Raw genomic sequence first — 18272 nt, 5'->3', positions numbered from 1 at the left:
GATAACCACGCCCCAGTTCCACCTTCGCCACACCCCCATCAACTTTGTCCGCATCCGCGACGGAGTGCAGTTGAAAACGTCCAAAATCGGCTTTCGATTATACCGATTTATTCGTTTTTGTGAGATAAACGTCTATCTCCCGATTTGGGTCGAAATCTAGGCTTTTTTCTCTTTCGATTTTAAGGTGGATGGTATTATAAAGCAGTGGCGTCGCTACGTGGGGCCAGGGGGGCCTGGGCCCCCATAGATTTGGCCCTGGACCCCCCCTGCCCACGACCCTCTCGACCCCCCCCCCCTCCCACCGTTGCCTGCCTTTGCTGGCAGGGGACCCCAACCCCCGCCAGCCGAGGTCCTCTTCTTCCTGCAAAAGGCTTCCTTCTGTTTCTGACGTCCTGCATGTACAACGTGCAGGATGTCAGAAACAGAAGGAAGCCTTGCGCAGGAAGAAGAGGACCTCGGCTGGTGGTGGTTGGGGTCCCCCCCCCCCCCCAGCAAAGGTAGGCGATGGTGGGTTGGCGGTGGGAGGGGGGTCGAGAGGTCATCGACAGGGGGGGGCAAAGTTGGTGGTGGCGGGGTCGGCGGGGTCAGCAATGGTGGCGGTGGCGTCGGGGGGGGGCTAAAATGTGCCCCCTCACCTCAGGCTCTGGACCCCCTCCCACCAAAGTCTGGCTACGCCCCTGTTATAAAGGCATTATCTCTTTAACCCATTGTGTGTGGGCCACCTGGCTTAGACAGTTTATTATGAATGCATTGCTTTGTAACTTTCTATAGTAACTGCATCATTTTTCTTAACTATTTCCATTTAGGTGTCCTTATTAAGGCGTGCAAAAAGTGGCATGCGGTAGTGCGGTTGCGTGGTTTTGGCGTAAGCCAAGCCAGTTTTGACTACATCTGGGAAAAGAGCTTTTTTTCAAAGGGCCGGGGAAAGGGCCTGCAGTAAAACTAAAACTGGCACACACCTATTTATGGCCTGAGCCCTTAACACCACCCATTGTTCTAGTGGTAAAGGCTCACATGCTACATGCGCGGTGACCAGTCAGTACATATCAACTGCCGATTAATGCCAGAAACGCTGCACTTGGTAGGAAATCTAAAAATAACTTGTCCCAGCAGTATGGGTGCACACCGAATCTGAAATTACGGCCAGGGGGACGCGCTAGCCTGGCAGTAGTCTCATTTTGACGCATGCTGCATGCGCGTAGATCCTACTTCGCATTTGTAAAAGGGCCCCTCAGTACATTACGTAAGAACTTACTGGTTTGTTAGGTTTTAGTTTAGCAATTTAATTATTCCTGTTTAACATTCGCTTGCTACCATTACAATGCTATGACCCTGAACAAAGTATGTTAGCCCTAAAAGTAATTAATTAGTGTGTATATTTTATCATCATTAAGCTTTCAGGTCATTTGGACCAAGATCTAAAGTTCAACTTTTTACATTTTAATGATGTACAAATAAAAGGCATTTATATAAAAATAATTGACATACAGCATTATGAACTATCTTTTTAACGTTAATAATGTAACATTGCTGAGGCAAAGGGATGCCATTTTTTAACATAGCATACCTATTAGAGACTTCTCAGACCCACATGACTCCTTTATCTAACCTATCTATTCATAATAGAGTCTACTTCCATCTTAGTAGCCATTCTCACTTACATCTGATCACATTAATGTTGTACCAAGTTGATTAAATGTAATGATATTTTCTGTAATGAGCTCAGACAAGCCTCACCAGAATTCCTTTTCTTTAGTGTTCGTTTTTTTGCCAATCGTTGTTTTGTCACCCCCTACGGACTCCTTTTCCAAATGATAAGGAGGGGTCATGCTTTTCTTGCTTTGCACAATAATTAATTAGACCCATGTTTATTTATATGTTGCAATAGACAAATATTTATTGTGTGAGCAAATAAATTTAAAACACCAGCTCTTATATAACTGTCGTTAATTTATGAATACCTAGTAAAACACTTCCTTTATGTGTAGGTTACACCAGCAGAGATTAAACCTCAAATATTCCTGAAACCAAGTTAATTAATACCTCAAAAGAAAAACCACTGAGAAATACTGAATGGAACTAACTAATTCTGATGTGCTATTGTTTATAGGAATTACATAGTATAGGGGCACTAACCTGTTGTTCTATTCCAGTTGGGAACCCACTATTTCTCTAGGGTAAAGAGGCTTATTTTTAAATGAACCACCTCATGAGCAGCGAAAGGGGAATGGATAAGCCACTCTGCCTATTAATCTCAGAATGGAATGTTTTTGTTTTGTCTAAGTGAGAAGTCTGGTGCATCTGTGTTCTAGGCATGTAAAGTAAATGTAATATGGTTTCTATATGTTCATTTCTGTGACTTACTGTGTTCTATTTATTTAGATTTTGCTCACACATTTTTCAGTAGTAGCTCAAGGTGAGTTACATTCAGGTACACTGGGTATTTCTCTGTCCCAAGAAGTTTCACAGTCTAGGTTTCTACCTGAGGCAATGGAGGGTTAAGTGACTTGCCCAAGATCACAAGGAGCAGCAGTGGGATTTGAACTGGACACCTCTGGATTGCAAGACCCCTGCTCTAACCACTAGGCCACTCCACCCATGTCATAGCAGTACAGTAAAAAGGATCACAAAGCACACACATATATGGCTTCATGGTTGTTCTTTTTGACGTTTCTTTACTAACAGGCGACGTGTGTTATTTGTGCCTGGGTTTTACTGGTTCACATTTCAGAAAGGTTAGAGCTCAATAACATAGACACAAGTACATCAACTTTTACACCTTCTGCATGTGTTAAATACTGTTAACCTGTAAGCAATTGTAAAACTATTTTACAAGCAGCAGCCACAGCAGACTCCTTACTGGCATGATGGACAGAATGGGACATGAATGGTTTACGGTTTTATTAACTTGATATACTGCCTTTCCTCGTTGCATGTAGTAAAGCGATTTATAAGCAATAACTAGTCCATAGAAAAACTTTTTGTCCTTTAGATTGTAAGCTCCTTTGAGCAGGGACTGTCCTTCTTAGTTAATTGTACAGCGCTGCACAACCCTGGTAGCGCTTTAGAAATGTTAAATAGTAGTAGTAGAAAGAAAGGAGAGTTTAACAAGAGTGAAAAATATCAAGATTGGAGAATCACTCATTGCCAGCCACAGACAGGAAGGTTAATTGAAAAAGATGGGCATTCATAGCAGCCTTAAATTTAATAAAATATGTTTTGAATCACAATGTTGTGTAAGGGAATTCCATAAGGATAGTGCAACATTTTAGATCCATTTGGACATTCTCAAGCTTTGTGAGATCAGTCATTTTTTCCCCCTTTGGCTAAAATATGAGTCTTTCTCAACCTGCATCAGAGAGATCCAAGGGACACATGGGGAGGACAACTTTCAGATTGTTGTCCTTTTTAGAGACTAAACATTGACATTTTAAATTGTATATGTGTTTGTAATCTACTGTTATATTGGAACTCTGTGTGGGAGGAACCCAGCATGGAAATAATCATGAGTCCATCTCACACTGGAGGGTGTCTTGATTCATGGAGCCTCAGTATGAATTACTATTTAAGGAAGGGCAATGCTGTGAAACTTGTCCTTGGAAGCCTGTATCTAAGAAGTTCATAACCCCCACCAAGTGTCCCATTGGAGCTAAAGAGGAGTACCTGCTAAGAAACCTTGAAAGAGGAGCAAGATTAAAGCTTTACTGTTAATTTCCTGAGCTGTGTAGATTGGGGAGTCTCGCCCCAAACGCTGTCTGCCTGGTGATTCCTTTTAGAATAAAACCCTGAAAGGCTTGGACATTGAATGCTGGATCTAATTCTCCATTGGCGATGGTGATGCAATGAAGACGTTGATTATGAAGTGCCAACTGGTTGCAGGTCAGGCAAAGGGGTTTTGTATGAATGAAGAGCCCAATAGGGAAAGACTGATTGCTCTCGTGACTTTATAAGATCAAAGATGATTACCATCATAGTCATGTACTAAGGATTCCTATAACCATTGTTGCAGATTTTCACTTGTTCAATAAAGTTCAGTTATTTTCTATGACTTTCCTGGCTACTGTGTGGTTCCTGCATGTGACCTGGAGGGACCCTGATGTGAGTAGTGCACACCCAGTCTCTTGAACCCCAAGATTCGCTCATGGAGTTCATCTCCTAAGCGTGAACCCGCTTCTGGGTGACAGAAGCGGGTTACATGTTGGTTTACCTGCAATCAGCCCCACACAGAAACAGCAGGTGCAAGGTACATATGCCATTCATAATCCTATCTTTACACCTCTTTGTCATTGGGATACTGCTTGGGTAGTTTCCCTTTGAAAATAAGTTAGAAAGAATGTGTATACAAAATAAGTGTGTGAATTTTTTCAGTTAATGAATTATTGAACATTATCTCCTATAACTAAAACTGAAGCTGGAATATCAAAAACATAAATGGAGATATAAAATCAGTTTAAGGGAACCACTGCATGGCACAATAAAGTCACCCATAACCAAAATCAGGATCTCTCTGACTCACCAACACAATTGAAACCTTTTTCCTTCTCACACTTCCTAGAGCAGCCATCCCAATCCAGTAAGTTTCCATCATCACACTCCTCCCCTAAGGTGCTAGGAGAAAATAAAAAAAGCATACATTATTTTCTTGTAAGTAGTCTTGAGAAAGGACCACAAATTTATGAACAAATTTGAACTGCCTCATATATAAAGCACCAATTTCAGAAACCAAAATTCTTCCAAAGGCTGTTTCAGCTTATTCTAATGAATTCCGTGCTGGTGAGAAATGCTGGATTGGTAATACTGGAGACTGAAGACCTCCATATTCTGTTATTTCTAAAGGAGAACAACACATGCAGGAAATATGCAGCTTCCCCCCATATTGCTTCTCTGAAATCTATTGTAGAGTAGCCTCCTCTAGGTATAAAAGGTTACTATTTTCTTATTCAGCTCATGACCTCTCTGTTGACACGACTAGTTAATTTGATAGTTGTGATAGAGGCTTTCATTATGTAGACGCCGAACTCCTGGAAACTCTCCATATGGATGTCAGATTTTTCAACGTTTCCTTACTTCAGAACTAGACAGGATTTTAACAAGGGAATAACCACAGAATCAAAAGCCCAAATAGAAAGATTAAAGCTGGAGACACAGAAGAATTTAGTTTAGACAAAGCAGATTTTAAAGATGCACAAGTTTGTTTACATCAGTGTGTTAGGGGAACTAGAGGTTATACTATACCCAATATTAAACATTTCTACAGCACTACTAAGCCCATAAAGCATTGTAGAATACCTAAAGTAGAGACAGTCCCCTTCTCTCTAGAGCTTACAATCTAATTGCTAAAGGCCCATTTATTCAATAAATATTTAGATTGATCCCATTAGTGCTTTTTTTTAACTGACTATTTTAGTTGTAACCCGCTTTGATTCTCTGGTTGAAAAAGGCGAGATATAAATGCTAGTTTCGATTGGATTGGATTGTAACACACAGGTGAGGCAAATATTTTCTAGTAATCACTTAAGAATTATATTAAAATAAGTTTAACACAAGATGGTCAAGATCACCAATGAAATCAAGAACAGCTTGAACATCATGGACTCTTGGACTAATGCACTTCAATTAAAACTCAACAAAGAAAAAACACACTGTCTCATCCTCTCGTCCCAACACAGCGCGGACAACCCTGCAATCATCAATACCCCAGATTACACTCTCCCTATCTCAGACAGCCTGAAAATCCTCAGTGTTACTATGGACCGCTACTTAACACTAGAGAGCCAAGTGACATCCATGACAAAGAAAATGTTCCACTCAATGTGGAAGCTCAAACGCCTGAAGCAATTCTTCCCGAGGGAAACATTTCGCAACCTGGTACAATCAATGGTACTAAGCTATGCAGACTACTGCAATGGAATCTATGTGGGATGTAAAGAACAAACCTTAAAGAAACTTCATACTGCTCAAAACACGGCAGCTAGGCTTATCTTCGGAAAAACACAATTTGAAAGTTCAAAACCCCTCTGCGAAAAACTACACTGGCTCCCAATCAAAGAACTCATTTCTTTCAAAATCTGCACTCTGGTTCACAAAATTATGTATGGCAAAGCCCCAGAATACATGACAGACTTGATCGACCTACCAACTAGAAACACATCCAAATCAACACGAACGTACCTAAATCTGCACTACCCAAGCTGCAAAGGACTCCAATACAAATCAACCTACGCATCCAGTTTTTCCTACATTAGCACACATCTGTGAAACGCATTACCAAAAGCCTCGAAAACTACGTGCGATCACCTAAACTTCCGGAAAACACTAAAAACTAACTTTTAAAATGGCATACCCTGCCGATCCAACATAAATGCCTGATATCTGCAACATAACAAAACTAAAGTACGCAATGGACATAACACAACTCTTCCGTTATATGATGCCCTAATGTGGCTGTGCCACATGAACTTTATCTTACCACAACATCACTTTGTATTTGTTCACACCAGAGTCTGTAAACGCCTCTCCGGTACTATGTAAGCCACATTGAGCCTACAAATAGGTGGGAAAATGTGGGATACAAATGTAACAAATAAATAAATAAAATAAATAAAGAGGCAGCGGTTTGGGATTTAAAAGCGATCTCTCAGAGATGGGTTTATAAGTGGGATTTGAACAGGTTCAATGGCGAAATATGTAGCAACTTGGAAAGGCCTTCCAGGCACACCGTAATACAGGAAGTTTGGAGTCCACAACAGAGGAGAAGGGCACAAATAGGAGCTGTTTGACAAATCAGTGACGGTCTCAAGGAGAAATGTAGGGAAAGATGAAAGAGGAGAGGCAGTACGGACCTGAAGAGTGAACGCCTTTAAGATGAAAAGAAGAAGTTGGAATATGGAAGCCAATAGGGATCCAAAGTAGAGCAGTGAAAAGAGGGGTAATATTACGTGAATGAAGCTGGGGGAAGATAAATACATTTTGAATAAACTGAGGTGCATAAAGATGATTCAGTGGCAGGCTGCAGTAGTCCAAGCAGGAGGTAATGAACTGGCAGATTTTGGCGATACGAATCAGAAAGAAATGGATTGTTTTAGTAATGTTTTGCATAACAGCAGAGAAGTAAAAAGTAGACTTAAAGGAGATCTCAAAGTGGAGGGCAGAGCAGACAGGAAGGATGAAGCCATTTTTGAAGGCAGACTGGCACCAGCCAAGAGCAAGTGGGCATCAATCCTCTCCAATTTCCCCCTAGACCACCAGGGATTTCTCCAGGTAGGTCCAAGGGGTGGGGTGGGGGAGTAGGCAAGGAGTAGGCAAGGGCAGCCTTCTATTTCCTTTGGAGGAGTGGGAGGGGGGATCATGAGGAGGGCCCGTCACACCCTAATTGAATTTAACCGGGCACTGTTAAACTGATTTCACTAAAACAGAGCATGCATGCAATGTGAGAGGAAGCAGGGCAGGCAATGCACAGAGAACTGCACTGGAGAAAGGCTTCAGCTGGTGGGGACTGGGGACCCCTACCAGCTAAGGTATGTGGGGTTGTAGTGGGGTGGAGGTTGTGGCAGGGAGGTGGGCCAAACTGTGCCCCCCCCCACACACACACTTTGGGCTCTGGAACCCCCAAATGTTGAGGTCTGGCTAGCCCCTGCGTGAATCGCTTGTTTACTCTTTCCAAAAATACTAGGATTAGGGGGCACGCAATGAAGCTACAAAGTAGTAAATTTAAAACAAATCAGAGAAAGTATTTCTTCACTCAGCATGTAATTAAACTCTGGAATTTGTTGCCAGAGAATGTAGTAAAAGCAGTTAGCTTAGCTGGTTTAAAAAGGCTTGGATAGCTTCCAAAAAGAAAAGTCCATAAGCCATTATTAAAATGGACTTGGGGAAAATCCACTACTTATTTCTAGGATAAGCATAAAATGTATTGTACTGTTTTGGGATCTTGCCAGGTACTTGTAACCTGGATTGGCCACTGTTGGAAACATGATGCTGAGCTTGATGGACTTTAGGTCTGTCCCAGTATGGCAATACTTATGTACTTATGAGAAGGAGTGAAAGAATATGTGTGCATGTTTACAGTGTGGATATTCAAAGTGTTTATCTATGAACGAGGATCTGATAAAAATGCTAACAGCACTTAAGCCAAAACTGGCTACTTTGGGGGTGTTCTGGGGTGAAGTCAGCACCTAGCTAGTTAAGTGCCGATGTTCAGCACTTAACCAGCTAAAATAACTGCATAAAAGTCAGCCCTGTCTTTATGTGGTTCTTCAGAGCTAATTAAGTGCTGAATATCGCACTTAACTGTCTATGATTTCACTCAGCATTGAATTTTGGGTATAGCAACATCAATGGTCAACAAAACGCTGATCTCCACCGGCTGTATATCGGGCCAAGAATTGACACAATAGGGGTCCTCTCCTCCTATGAATCGGTAATTTTTGGCATAACTGACATCTTATTCTGGTTTTAGTATGGTTCTTTGGCATAACGTGATTCAGTACTTACTCTGTCACAAGGCCATCTCCACAATAAGGTGCTCCATGCATGTGAATCAGAGGTGGAGAAGCTTCTCCTAGCATTGACCCCACTACTGCTTGCACCTGGTACTTGTAAACTTGACCTGGTGTGACGTCCCTGCAGAGATCAATGGCAAAACAAGCAAAGGTAAATTGAGATGAACCAGAATGATGCCATTAGTGAACCAAGACTGCACCTGTTTAATTACCACAGTAAATAATCAACTTCAATGCTTCCAACATCAGCAAGGTGTATTATAACCTTGTACCCAAAAGAGCTTAGTGAATAGATTCGAATGGAGGGTGGTTCAATAACTTTCTCATTATCATACATTAGCAAGTAATCAGATGGAGAAAAAGAGGGTAACTGAACATCAGGTTTCAGGTATTTGTTAGGGATGTGCATTCATTAGCATGCATTTGGTTGATTTTAGGTGCCTTAAAAGTTTAGTGAAGGCAAAATCAATTTAATGCATATTAACCTATGAATTAATGCATGTATAATCAATATCCACATATTAAAAAGTTCTAATGCTGGTTAAACATTTTTTAGCAACACAAATGTCCGAAACGAACTGAAAAAAAAAATACAAATCTGGAAAAAAGTCAAGTTTCCAACAACAAACTGAAAAAGTTTTTACCTGCACTTCAGTAACTAAAAAAAAGTGACACCCTTGACCGGATACAGCAAACCATCAGCCTCCAGGGCAACCTTCAAGCATTCATAGGAGACTGATGACCTCTGCTTTAAAGTGCTGTGTCAGGCAGCCTATTATAATGGAGTCTTTCAGATTCTCCTTGAAGAATCCAGCTATGGAGAATGCTTCAGAATCTCCTCTTGAGCCACCCTTGTACAATAAGCAGCCCTTGGCAAATGTCTTTATTTCATTTGGCACCTCTGTCACTAGGCTGGAGTTTCAGTTGCAATTTTTTGTACCTTATAAAATCTGGATTTAAAATTGCTTATAAATATTTTCCACAATTTTTTAACTTGTGTTGCTTATGGATGATAATAATGTATAGGGTTTTTTTTAATCATCTGATTTTCTCCTTTTTAAGGAGTTTTTGTAGTTGATTCTTTTTCCCCTTTTTCTTATTTTTAGGACCAATGAAATGACCTTACTTCCATGAATTATAGTGGATTGTATTAATATGGGTATTCATCCCTATTGGGAGTTTTGAGGTCTCGTTTGTTTAAATTTGTACGAAATGTTCCTTGGTTGAAACTTTGGGGATACAGGTGGATGAGATACAAAATACATTTTTTCAAACTTTTTCTGATAGCCTGTCAATTTTGATTAAGTTTGAAATTCCCTGTTTAGATATAGAGGTTTTCTAATAATAATGTATCCATATCAAAGATGTTAACTATCAATTGACGAGTATAAAATGAAGAAAATCTAAGCTAAAATAGATGCACAAAATCGGCAATAATTTGGATCATCGCTGTAACTTTTTGTACAAACTTAGGGCATCGTTTACTAAGGCGCACTCACGTTTTTAGCACGTGCTAAAATTGTGGGCACGCTAAATGTTAGAGACACCCATAGGAATGCATTGGCATCTCTGTTTAGCTCGCCCACAATTTTAGCATGTGCCAAAAACGTAAGCCCACCTTAGTAAAAGACCCTCTTAATATCTGATTTACCAATGTGCATTCATGAAGTACTTCTTCTGCCCCCATAATCATGGAGGCAGGGTATATTGTGATGTGTATTTAATATGAATATTATTGTATTCATTTGCATTTTCTGTGTAAAGATAGCACTGTGTATTAGGACTGCTTTTCCTATAGTTTGCAGTACCTGTGAACGATTCTTTGGGCCCAGATGCACAAAACCTAATGAGCCAGCATGCTGCCGGTTCCTAATAAGTCTAGTCAGCTAAGTGAGTACCTAAGGGTTGGGTGGGTTTTAGATTTTGTATACATTTTTGTATCTTTGAAGTGGTTTGTTAGTTTGTTTGAGTGTGTGTGAACAATTTGGTAGTTTGCAATTTTGATTTTGCTGAGTTTAATGTGTGTTTTTCCTTAGATCAATACCCCTGTAATCATGTTTAAACTGGGTGGTTCCTGATGAAGCCCTGAAGTGGGTGAAACGATTTGGGCCCCGTTGAATGAAAATCAGCAGTTGGAATGTGGGGTTACCAAGCCAGCTAAGAGAAAGCTAAGTTTATTTATGCTAAGCTGTAGCTTGGGAATTTTTGTATACTCAGTGATGTTTTAAAACTTATGTTTAAATAAGAACAGTTTCAGTTGAGAGTAAGTGGGAAAGGTTTTACCCTATGAAAGAGACTAGACCGCGGACACAAAAATCTTATATAGATATCAGAGTCCTGCTGGTCAGACCTTGGTGGAAGCCTTGGTTTCTGAGGGTAATTCCCACGTTTTCATTATTGTTGTATGTTCACTCTATACAACCCTTTGGGAGTGAGATTGGCTGTTTTTCAGTTTTTGCTGTGGGAAAAAGGGCCCCTGCTGCCAGCTCAGGGCCCTTTTCCCCTTAGCTTAGTAAAAGGACCCCTCAGTTCTCTTCAACAGTTTTACAGCAAAGAAACACCACCTGCTGGCCAAATGGGAGAAATACACTTCGGAACGTAATCAATGAAAAGAAAATATCCAATACATTTTACAGGCTTAAAACATACTGTTTCTTCACAGACTCCCACTCGGCTTAGAGGGATCAGTGGCTGTGAACCAATCAGGTAACTGTGGAATATAAGTAAAGCCCTTTTCATATACAAAATAGGATTTACGTGTAGAAAAAGCTGTATAAAATTATCATTAAAAAACAGATGGCCTGTACATGCAAAACAGCCTAAAATGCATAAAAGTCACAATTCCAGAAAAAACGCAACTTATCCTATAGACAATACAACAATATATATATATATATATATATATATATATATATATATATATATACACATATATACATATACATACACACACACACACAAGGTATGTTGTGGGCATGGTTTCAGCAGTTCTTCAAAGTATATGTGTATTCTGTACTTCAGAGTGGCAATATAAGTATACCTTGGAAAATGTCTCTATTGGCATTTACACCTACTTGAAGTCAGACAAAGCCCCTGACTAATTTGTCTTTGGACATGGTGTTTGGATGAGTTCTGGGGAGAGCCCAGTGTGCTTACCTCTCTAATGTCTGCACATTCTTTTATAAAAAATTTGCCTAGATTTAAAGGAAAAGGGGAAGTGATTTGATATACTACCTTTCTGTACTTACAGTCAAAGCAGTTGATATATTATATACATGTACTTATTTTGTACCTAGTGTAATGGAGGGTTAAGTGACTTACCCAGAGTCACTAGGAACTGCAGTGGGAATTGAGCCCAGTTCCGCCACCTGCCCCGTTCTCAAGTCACTACACTAACCATTAAGCTACTCCTTTTATGCTTAGAGACATAAATATCACTTCAGCCACCTATACAAGCTCCCTATTTGAAAAATATACTGCTGATCAAATACACCAAAGTGCATTCAGTATTGCTTTTTAACACAAAGTGACATTTTCCAAAGGGATTCTGTGTGAGTGAATGAGTATTTAAGTATGGAGAAGGGTCCTTTGAAAATTGTTCCAGCGTGTGGAAAGCACCCGAGGTGGACCTGGGGCTGGCTCGGATAGATATTTGCCAGTGGGTTAACTTAACTCTGCACCTGTAAGTCCCAGCATATAATTTGTTCATGCAAACTTCATTGATATGCTGACACCCAAAGGTCATAGGGAGTTTCCTTTTGAAAACTGACTTCAAGTACTGTCAGGAGGCTGACAATTTACCTCTTAATGACTGATTCATTAGAAGGTTAATTTATTGAGATGTGAAGTATAAGAACAGTATAAATACCAAATTAAAATGTGGGATATCTTTTCATAAAAATTGTGAAAGATTGAAAATCTTCTAATGGTATACTTGTGAAAGGCTTCCAGTTGTAAATATCTCAATAACTCTGACTAGAAATGTTTAGATGTGCTATACAGAACTGAATAATCGATAACTGTACTCACATGTCTGTGAATCTTTGGTGGGCCTGCATGTCAGGAACAAGGGAATCCTTATGAAATGGGGGGTCCCTGAGAACCCTGTACTGAACAGGCCTGCAGATGGCACACAGGGGATTCTGGGGCTTGGATGTTAGTAAAGCTGCATCGATTTCCATTCGCTCATCAAATGTGTAGACCCTGATTCCCGAGACCTTCCTGTCCACTGTAAGCTTGACAGTGAGAGGCATGTCACAGTATGTGTCCAGTGCTCCCAGAGGGATGGACTCCCCGAGCTCTGTCAATACCTCAATGTTAGAGATGGTCTTGGGTGAATCTGTGGAGAGGTAGGTAGTCCATAGTGTAAGGGTCTCTGGATAGACAAGATGCAAGAAACGCAATTCCAGAACGCAGCCAAGTGGTTGGGGGCAGGGGACTGTCATGTTCAGGTTATGGAGGTGGAGCTCAGGGCTCCAGGCCTGTAGACTTGGTTCACAGGGCTCTTCAACATCTGGAGGACCTGGGCATAGAAAACAAAAGATCCACTCAGGAGGAGGAATATACCTTCTGCAACTCTTCAGTTCTAGTCATGGGACTATCTAACTCCAAGACTCTAGAGACCAGGTCGAGTTCTAATATTTCAGATTCACAATTCTATTATGGTTGAATGTAATCCTGATTTCAGAATTAAAACCACTCAAGTCCAATGATTCAAGAACCAGTTTCTGACCTCAGCAGTTCAGTAGTAAACAATTACCCTGAAATGCCCATGAATGAACAACTGGACTGTGATGTGCTCATATTCATGCAAATGAGAATATCTATATATAGAATCAAACATATAAACGGCAAGTGACCGTACTCACTTGCAAATGCGCAGTACAGACTTCCCTCTCTGTCCTGCCCTCGCGTCAAGACGTCATGACGTCAGAGGGCGGAACAGAGGGAAACGGAGTCAAATTGTCGGACGACGATGCTGCCACCTGGAAAGGAAAATCGCGCAAAACAACCTCCATCCTCCCCCCCATCCCCGCCGCCGCTCCCGTCCCCTCCGTATCGGGCCCCCTGCACTGACCTGACAGCGCCTCTCACCTCCATGTGGAAGCGCTGCAGGCAGCAGCAGAGCGATCTGCTGCTGCCTGCAGCGCTTTCACACGGAGGTGAGAGGCGCTGTCAGGTCAGTGGCAGGGGGTTCGGCACGGAGGGGGGAGGGAGCGGCGGCGATGAGGGTAGCTGGACATGGGGGGAGAGCAGGGAGGAGAGGCCATGGTTGCTGGACTTGGGGTGAGAGCAGGGCACAGAGGAGGGTTGCTGGAGATGGGGGGAGGGGAGTCCAAGGGAAAGAGGAGGGTCGCTGGATATGGGGGGGGGGGGGAGGATCGGTGGACGGGGTGAGGCCAGGGGAGAGAGGAGGGCTGCAATACTCGCCCGTTTTTACGGGCTTAATGGCTAGTATATACATATACAAATAGCATTATATATCCAAACATGCTTACATATCTACATTCATTTATAAATAAAGCTAACTTACATATACAGAAAAACATATAAACATATAGGTTCATATCACTCCATGCTGAAACTTGATTTAAAATCATATTAGCTTTACAGACATCACATTTATGTTGAAAACACATATGGACTATACATGTTGAAGTACACATCTGCATACATAAATATTAAGTAATACACCAAAGGGACACATGGATATTCATGCACAAAACTGCCCATATCCAGATGCAGCTACACAGTAATATTGTAAACAATTCCGTACTCACCCACCTCCATAGCTGCTGTACAATAACAGACTTATGAAACAGATGGACAAGCAGACACAATGAAGGTAGATTAAAAAAGTCTTTATTGTAGAAAGCTGTATAAAAAGGCGAGCCAACATGGTTGTGTTTCACCCAGCAGGGCTGCTTCAGGGGCTATACTTATGTTAATAAACATATAAAAGCATAAATTAGCATAAAAAAGGATATACACATACCTAATAAACATAGACCAAAAAAACCATAAACATAATACATAAGTATGACTTTGAACCAATTGACTGTTAAAAATGTCATATTCATGAGCATAACATAAAATTAAAAAGTAAATATAAATAAATAAATACAAGTTTAAATATACTATACATACAATACAAATAAATACATTAAAAAGTGTCTTGGAACCAGTCATGGTCATTATCCACCTTATAATTGAAAGAGAAAAACGCCTAGATTTCGACCCAAATCGGGAGATAGACGTTTATCTCACAAAAACGAATAAATCGGTTTAATGGAAAGCCGATTTTGAACGTTTTCAACTGCACTCCATCGTGGAAGCGTACAAAGTTGACAGGGGCATTTCGGAGGCGTGACAAAGGTGGAACTGGGGCGTGGTTATCGGCCGAGGAGAGATGGGCGCCTTTCGCCGATAATGGAAAAAAAGTATGCGTTTGTAGCTAGAATTTAGGGCACTTTTCCTGGACCCTGTTTTGTCACGAATAAGGCCCCAAAAAGTGCCCTAAATTACCAGATTACCACCAGAGGGAATTGGGGATGACCTCCCCTGACTCCCCCAGTGGTCACTAACCCCCTCCCACCACAAAAAATGATGTTTCACAACTTTTTATTTTCACCCTCAAATGTCATACCCACCTCCCTGGCAGCAGTATGCAGGTCCCTGGAGCAGTTGTTAGGGGGTGCAGTGGACTTCAGGCAGGTGGACCCAGGCCCACCCCCCCCCCCCTACCTGTTACAATTGTGCTGCTTAATGCTTAGTCGTCCAACCCCCCCAAACCCACTGTACCCACATGTAGGTGCCCCCCTTCACCCCTTAGGGCTATAGTAATGGTGTAGACTTGTGGGCAGTGGGTTTTGAGGGGGATTTGGGGGGCTCAACACACAAGGGAAGGGTGCTATGCACCTGGGAGCTCTTTTACCTTTTTTATTGTTTTTGTAAAAGTGCCCCCTAGGGTGCCCGGTTGGTGTCCTGGCATGTGAAGGGGACCAGTGCACTACGAATCCTGGCCCCTCCCACGAACAAATGCCTTGGATTTATTCATTTTTGAGCTGGGCGCTTTCATTTTCCATTATCACTGAAAAACAAAAACGCCCAGCTCACAAATTGTCGAATAAAACATGGACGTCTATTTTTACGAAAATACGGTTCGGTGCGCCCCTTCATGGACCCGTTCTCGGAGATAAACGTCCATGGAGATAAACGTTTTCGTTCAATTATGCCCCTCTATATACCCTTAAGTTGTAACATTCGTCCAAGGTGTATTGCTGTGAATATACCCTGGTAAAACTGAAACAATTAAAAAGATATACATCAATAGTTATCTTAAAAAGGGTATGATACATGTGTAAGTCAGACAAAAAATGAAACAGAAACTCACTAGAGCCTCCAGATACTGGGGAGGGGGCCGGGGATCTCTGCTCATTCATGAATGTTTGTGCCTGGCTAGAAAAGCTGGCTTTAAAGTGTGGCTGGGATATATAATTTGTTCTCAGTCACAGGAAACTTTATTGTTAGTGCCAATAAAGTTGCATGTGGCTGACAAGAAGTCATATGACCCAGCCTCACTTTAAAGCCAGCTTTTCTAGCCAGGCACAGACATTCATGAATAAGCAGAGATTCCCCCCCTCCCCCCCCCCCCCCCCCCCATGTCTGGAGGCTCTGGTGGGTTTCTCTTTCTTTTTTTTTTTCTCTCTTGCACATGTACTCAGTTTTTGTATCATACCCTTTTTGAGATAACTATTTATGTATATCTTTTCATTTGATTCTGTTTTACCTGGTTATATTGGCAGTATTAAACCTTGGGCTTTACCTTGGGTGAAGTGGCAGTATTGCACCTAAGAATATGTAACGATACCGTGACTGGTTCCAAGACACCTTTTAATATATTTGTGTTATATATATAGTATATTTATATTGTATTTATTAATCTATTTATTTATATATACTTTTAAATTTTATGTTATACTAGTGATTATGGCATTTTGAACAGTCAATTGGTTTATATATTATGTTTATGGTCTTTTGGGATATGTTTATTAGGTATGTGTATATCCATTTTTATGCTAACATGTTTTTATATGTTTATTAGTATAAGTACTACCCTTGAAACAGCCCTGCTGGGTGAAACACGGCCATGTCGGGTGCCTTTTTATCCGGCTTTCTACAATAAAAGTTTTTTTTATCTACCTTCATCGTGTCTGCTTCTTCGACTTCCAATAATAGATTTAAGTACACACAGCCACATATCCTAACCTCTAAAGCTGAGAAATATTCACAACATTAGTACAAATAAATCAGTGCAGTTTTTGACTCCCATTGAATGTAATGGAAAATACATTATTTGTACTTGCAAATTTGCAGAACCTATCCACTTTAGACCTATTTCAAAGGTTCCTGTAATTTAGTACTTCCAAGTGTAAAGGGCACTCAGGTTCTGTTTGCTAAAATAGCTCAACAGAGACCTCTAGTGATTCCACCAAATCCCTCAAGGTCCCTTTTACTAAGCCGCGTAGGCACGTAAGCACGTCCTACGCACGTCAGTTTTGAACTACAGCCTGGATACTGCGAGGCCCAGGCAGTAATTTCATTTTTATGCACGTCCACTAGGAACGCTGGAAAATTTCTGGCACGCGACGCTAACCGGGTGGTAATCAGCATTGTATGCGCATAGACCACTACTGCCTGGTTAATGCATGAGACTTTACCACTAGGTCGATGGCGGTAAGGTCTCAGGCCCAAATGTCAGTTTTTATTTCGCTGAAAAATGAACCTGCACGCGTCCAATACACGTCTACACCAGTGCAGGCCATTTTTTGGTGCACCTTAGTAAAACAGAGGTTAAAAGGGGATCACAATTGCAGAAGAGATCAGCTGGGAATTATAAAATTAACCAACAATGAGATCATATACTACAACAAAAGTCATATAAACATAAGTTCTAGATTCTATATATGTCACCAAACATTCGGTGCAGAAAAAAATGCTATTCTATAAGCATGCTCTTATAGTTAGACACAGTTTATAGAATAGTGCTTATGCCCAGGAATTTTGCCTAAATTTAGGCGTAACCATTTTCACCAACTGAAATGTGGTGCACATGTACGCACCTACATTAAGCACATATCCCCGTTATTCTATAACAGTGCATGATAATTTTAGGGGCATCTCCAATATGCTCATGCCCTTCCCATTTCTGTGCCCCAGTTTTCAGATTGCGCATAAAATTTAGGCAGGGATCTCACACCTAAGTTTATGTGCATAAATACCAATTGAATCTACTTAGTGCCAATAATTGCCTGTCAAAAAGCCAATTAATGCTAATTTATTTATTTATCACATTTTTACCCTACTTTTCCCCACAGAATGCGGGCTCAAAGTGGCTTACAGTAGACTGAAAAGGCTAACGCCCATCCAGTGGTTATACAAATACAATATTTAAATAGACAATGAACTAAAATAGAGAAAGAAAGAGTAGAAACGAAGGAGACTAAAATGGTCAATGTAAAGCTGCTAAAGAGCAATGGCTAATTATTCAATTAAATTGTCAAATTTGGCACACAATTTTTGGCGACTTTTATAGAATTGGGGGGAAATACATAAAATTCAGAAGAAAATTAGTCATTCAAAAATTTATCAAATAAAAAAAGCCTTCAAGTGGTGATGAAAAGAGAAATAAGAATCCTGCAGTCTGTTCCAAAGACAACTTCTGGAACAAGGAATTTATTTATTTATTATTTATTTGTTTGTGACATTTAT

At 40.8% G+C, this 18272-nt stretch overlaps 1 protein-coding gene across 1 annotated transcript in view; it reads right to left on the bottom strand.

Annotated features, from left to right (window-relative positions):
* Positions 1-18272, bottom strand: part of PAPPA2 (pappalysin 2) — a 440672-nt gene that overhangs the window by 224700 nt on the left and 197700 nt on the right. Inside the window, 3 exon segments of the mRNA XM_030206931.1 lie at positions 4517-4608; positions 8494-8622; positions 12531-13023. Of these exon segments, the coding sequence (XP_030062791.1) occupies positions 4517-4608; positions 8494-8622; positions 12531-13023 (714 nt within the window).

The sequence above is a fragment of the Microcaecilia unicolor genome, chromosome 6 (assembly GCF_901765095.1).
Source record: "Microcaecilia unicolor chromosome 6, aMicUni1.1, whole genome shotgun sequence".
NCBI lineage: Eukaryota > Metazoa > Chordata > Amphibia > Gymnophiona > Siphonopidae > Microcaecilia > Microcaecilia unicolor.
The sequence above is the reverse complement of the archived record's forward strand: the minus strand, read 5'-3'. Positions and strand labels throughout refer to the sequence as shown.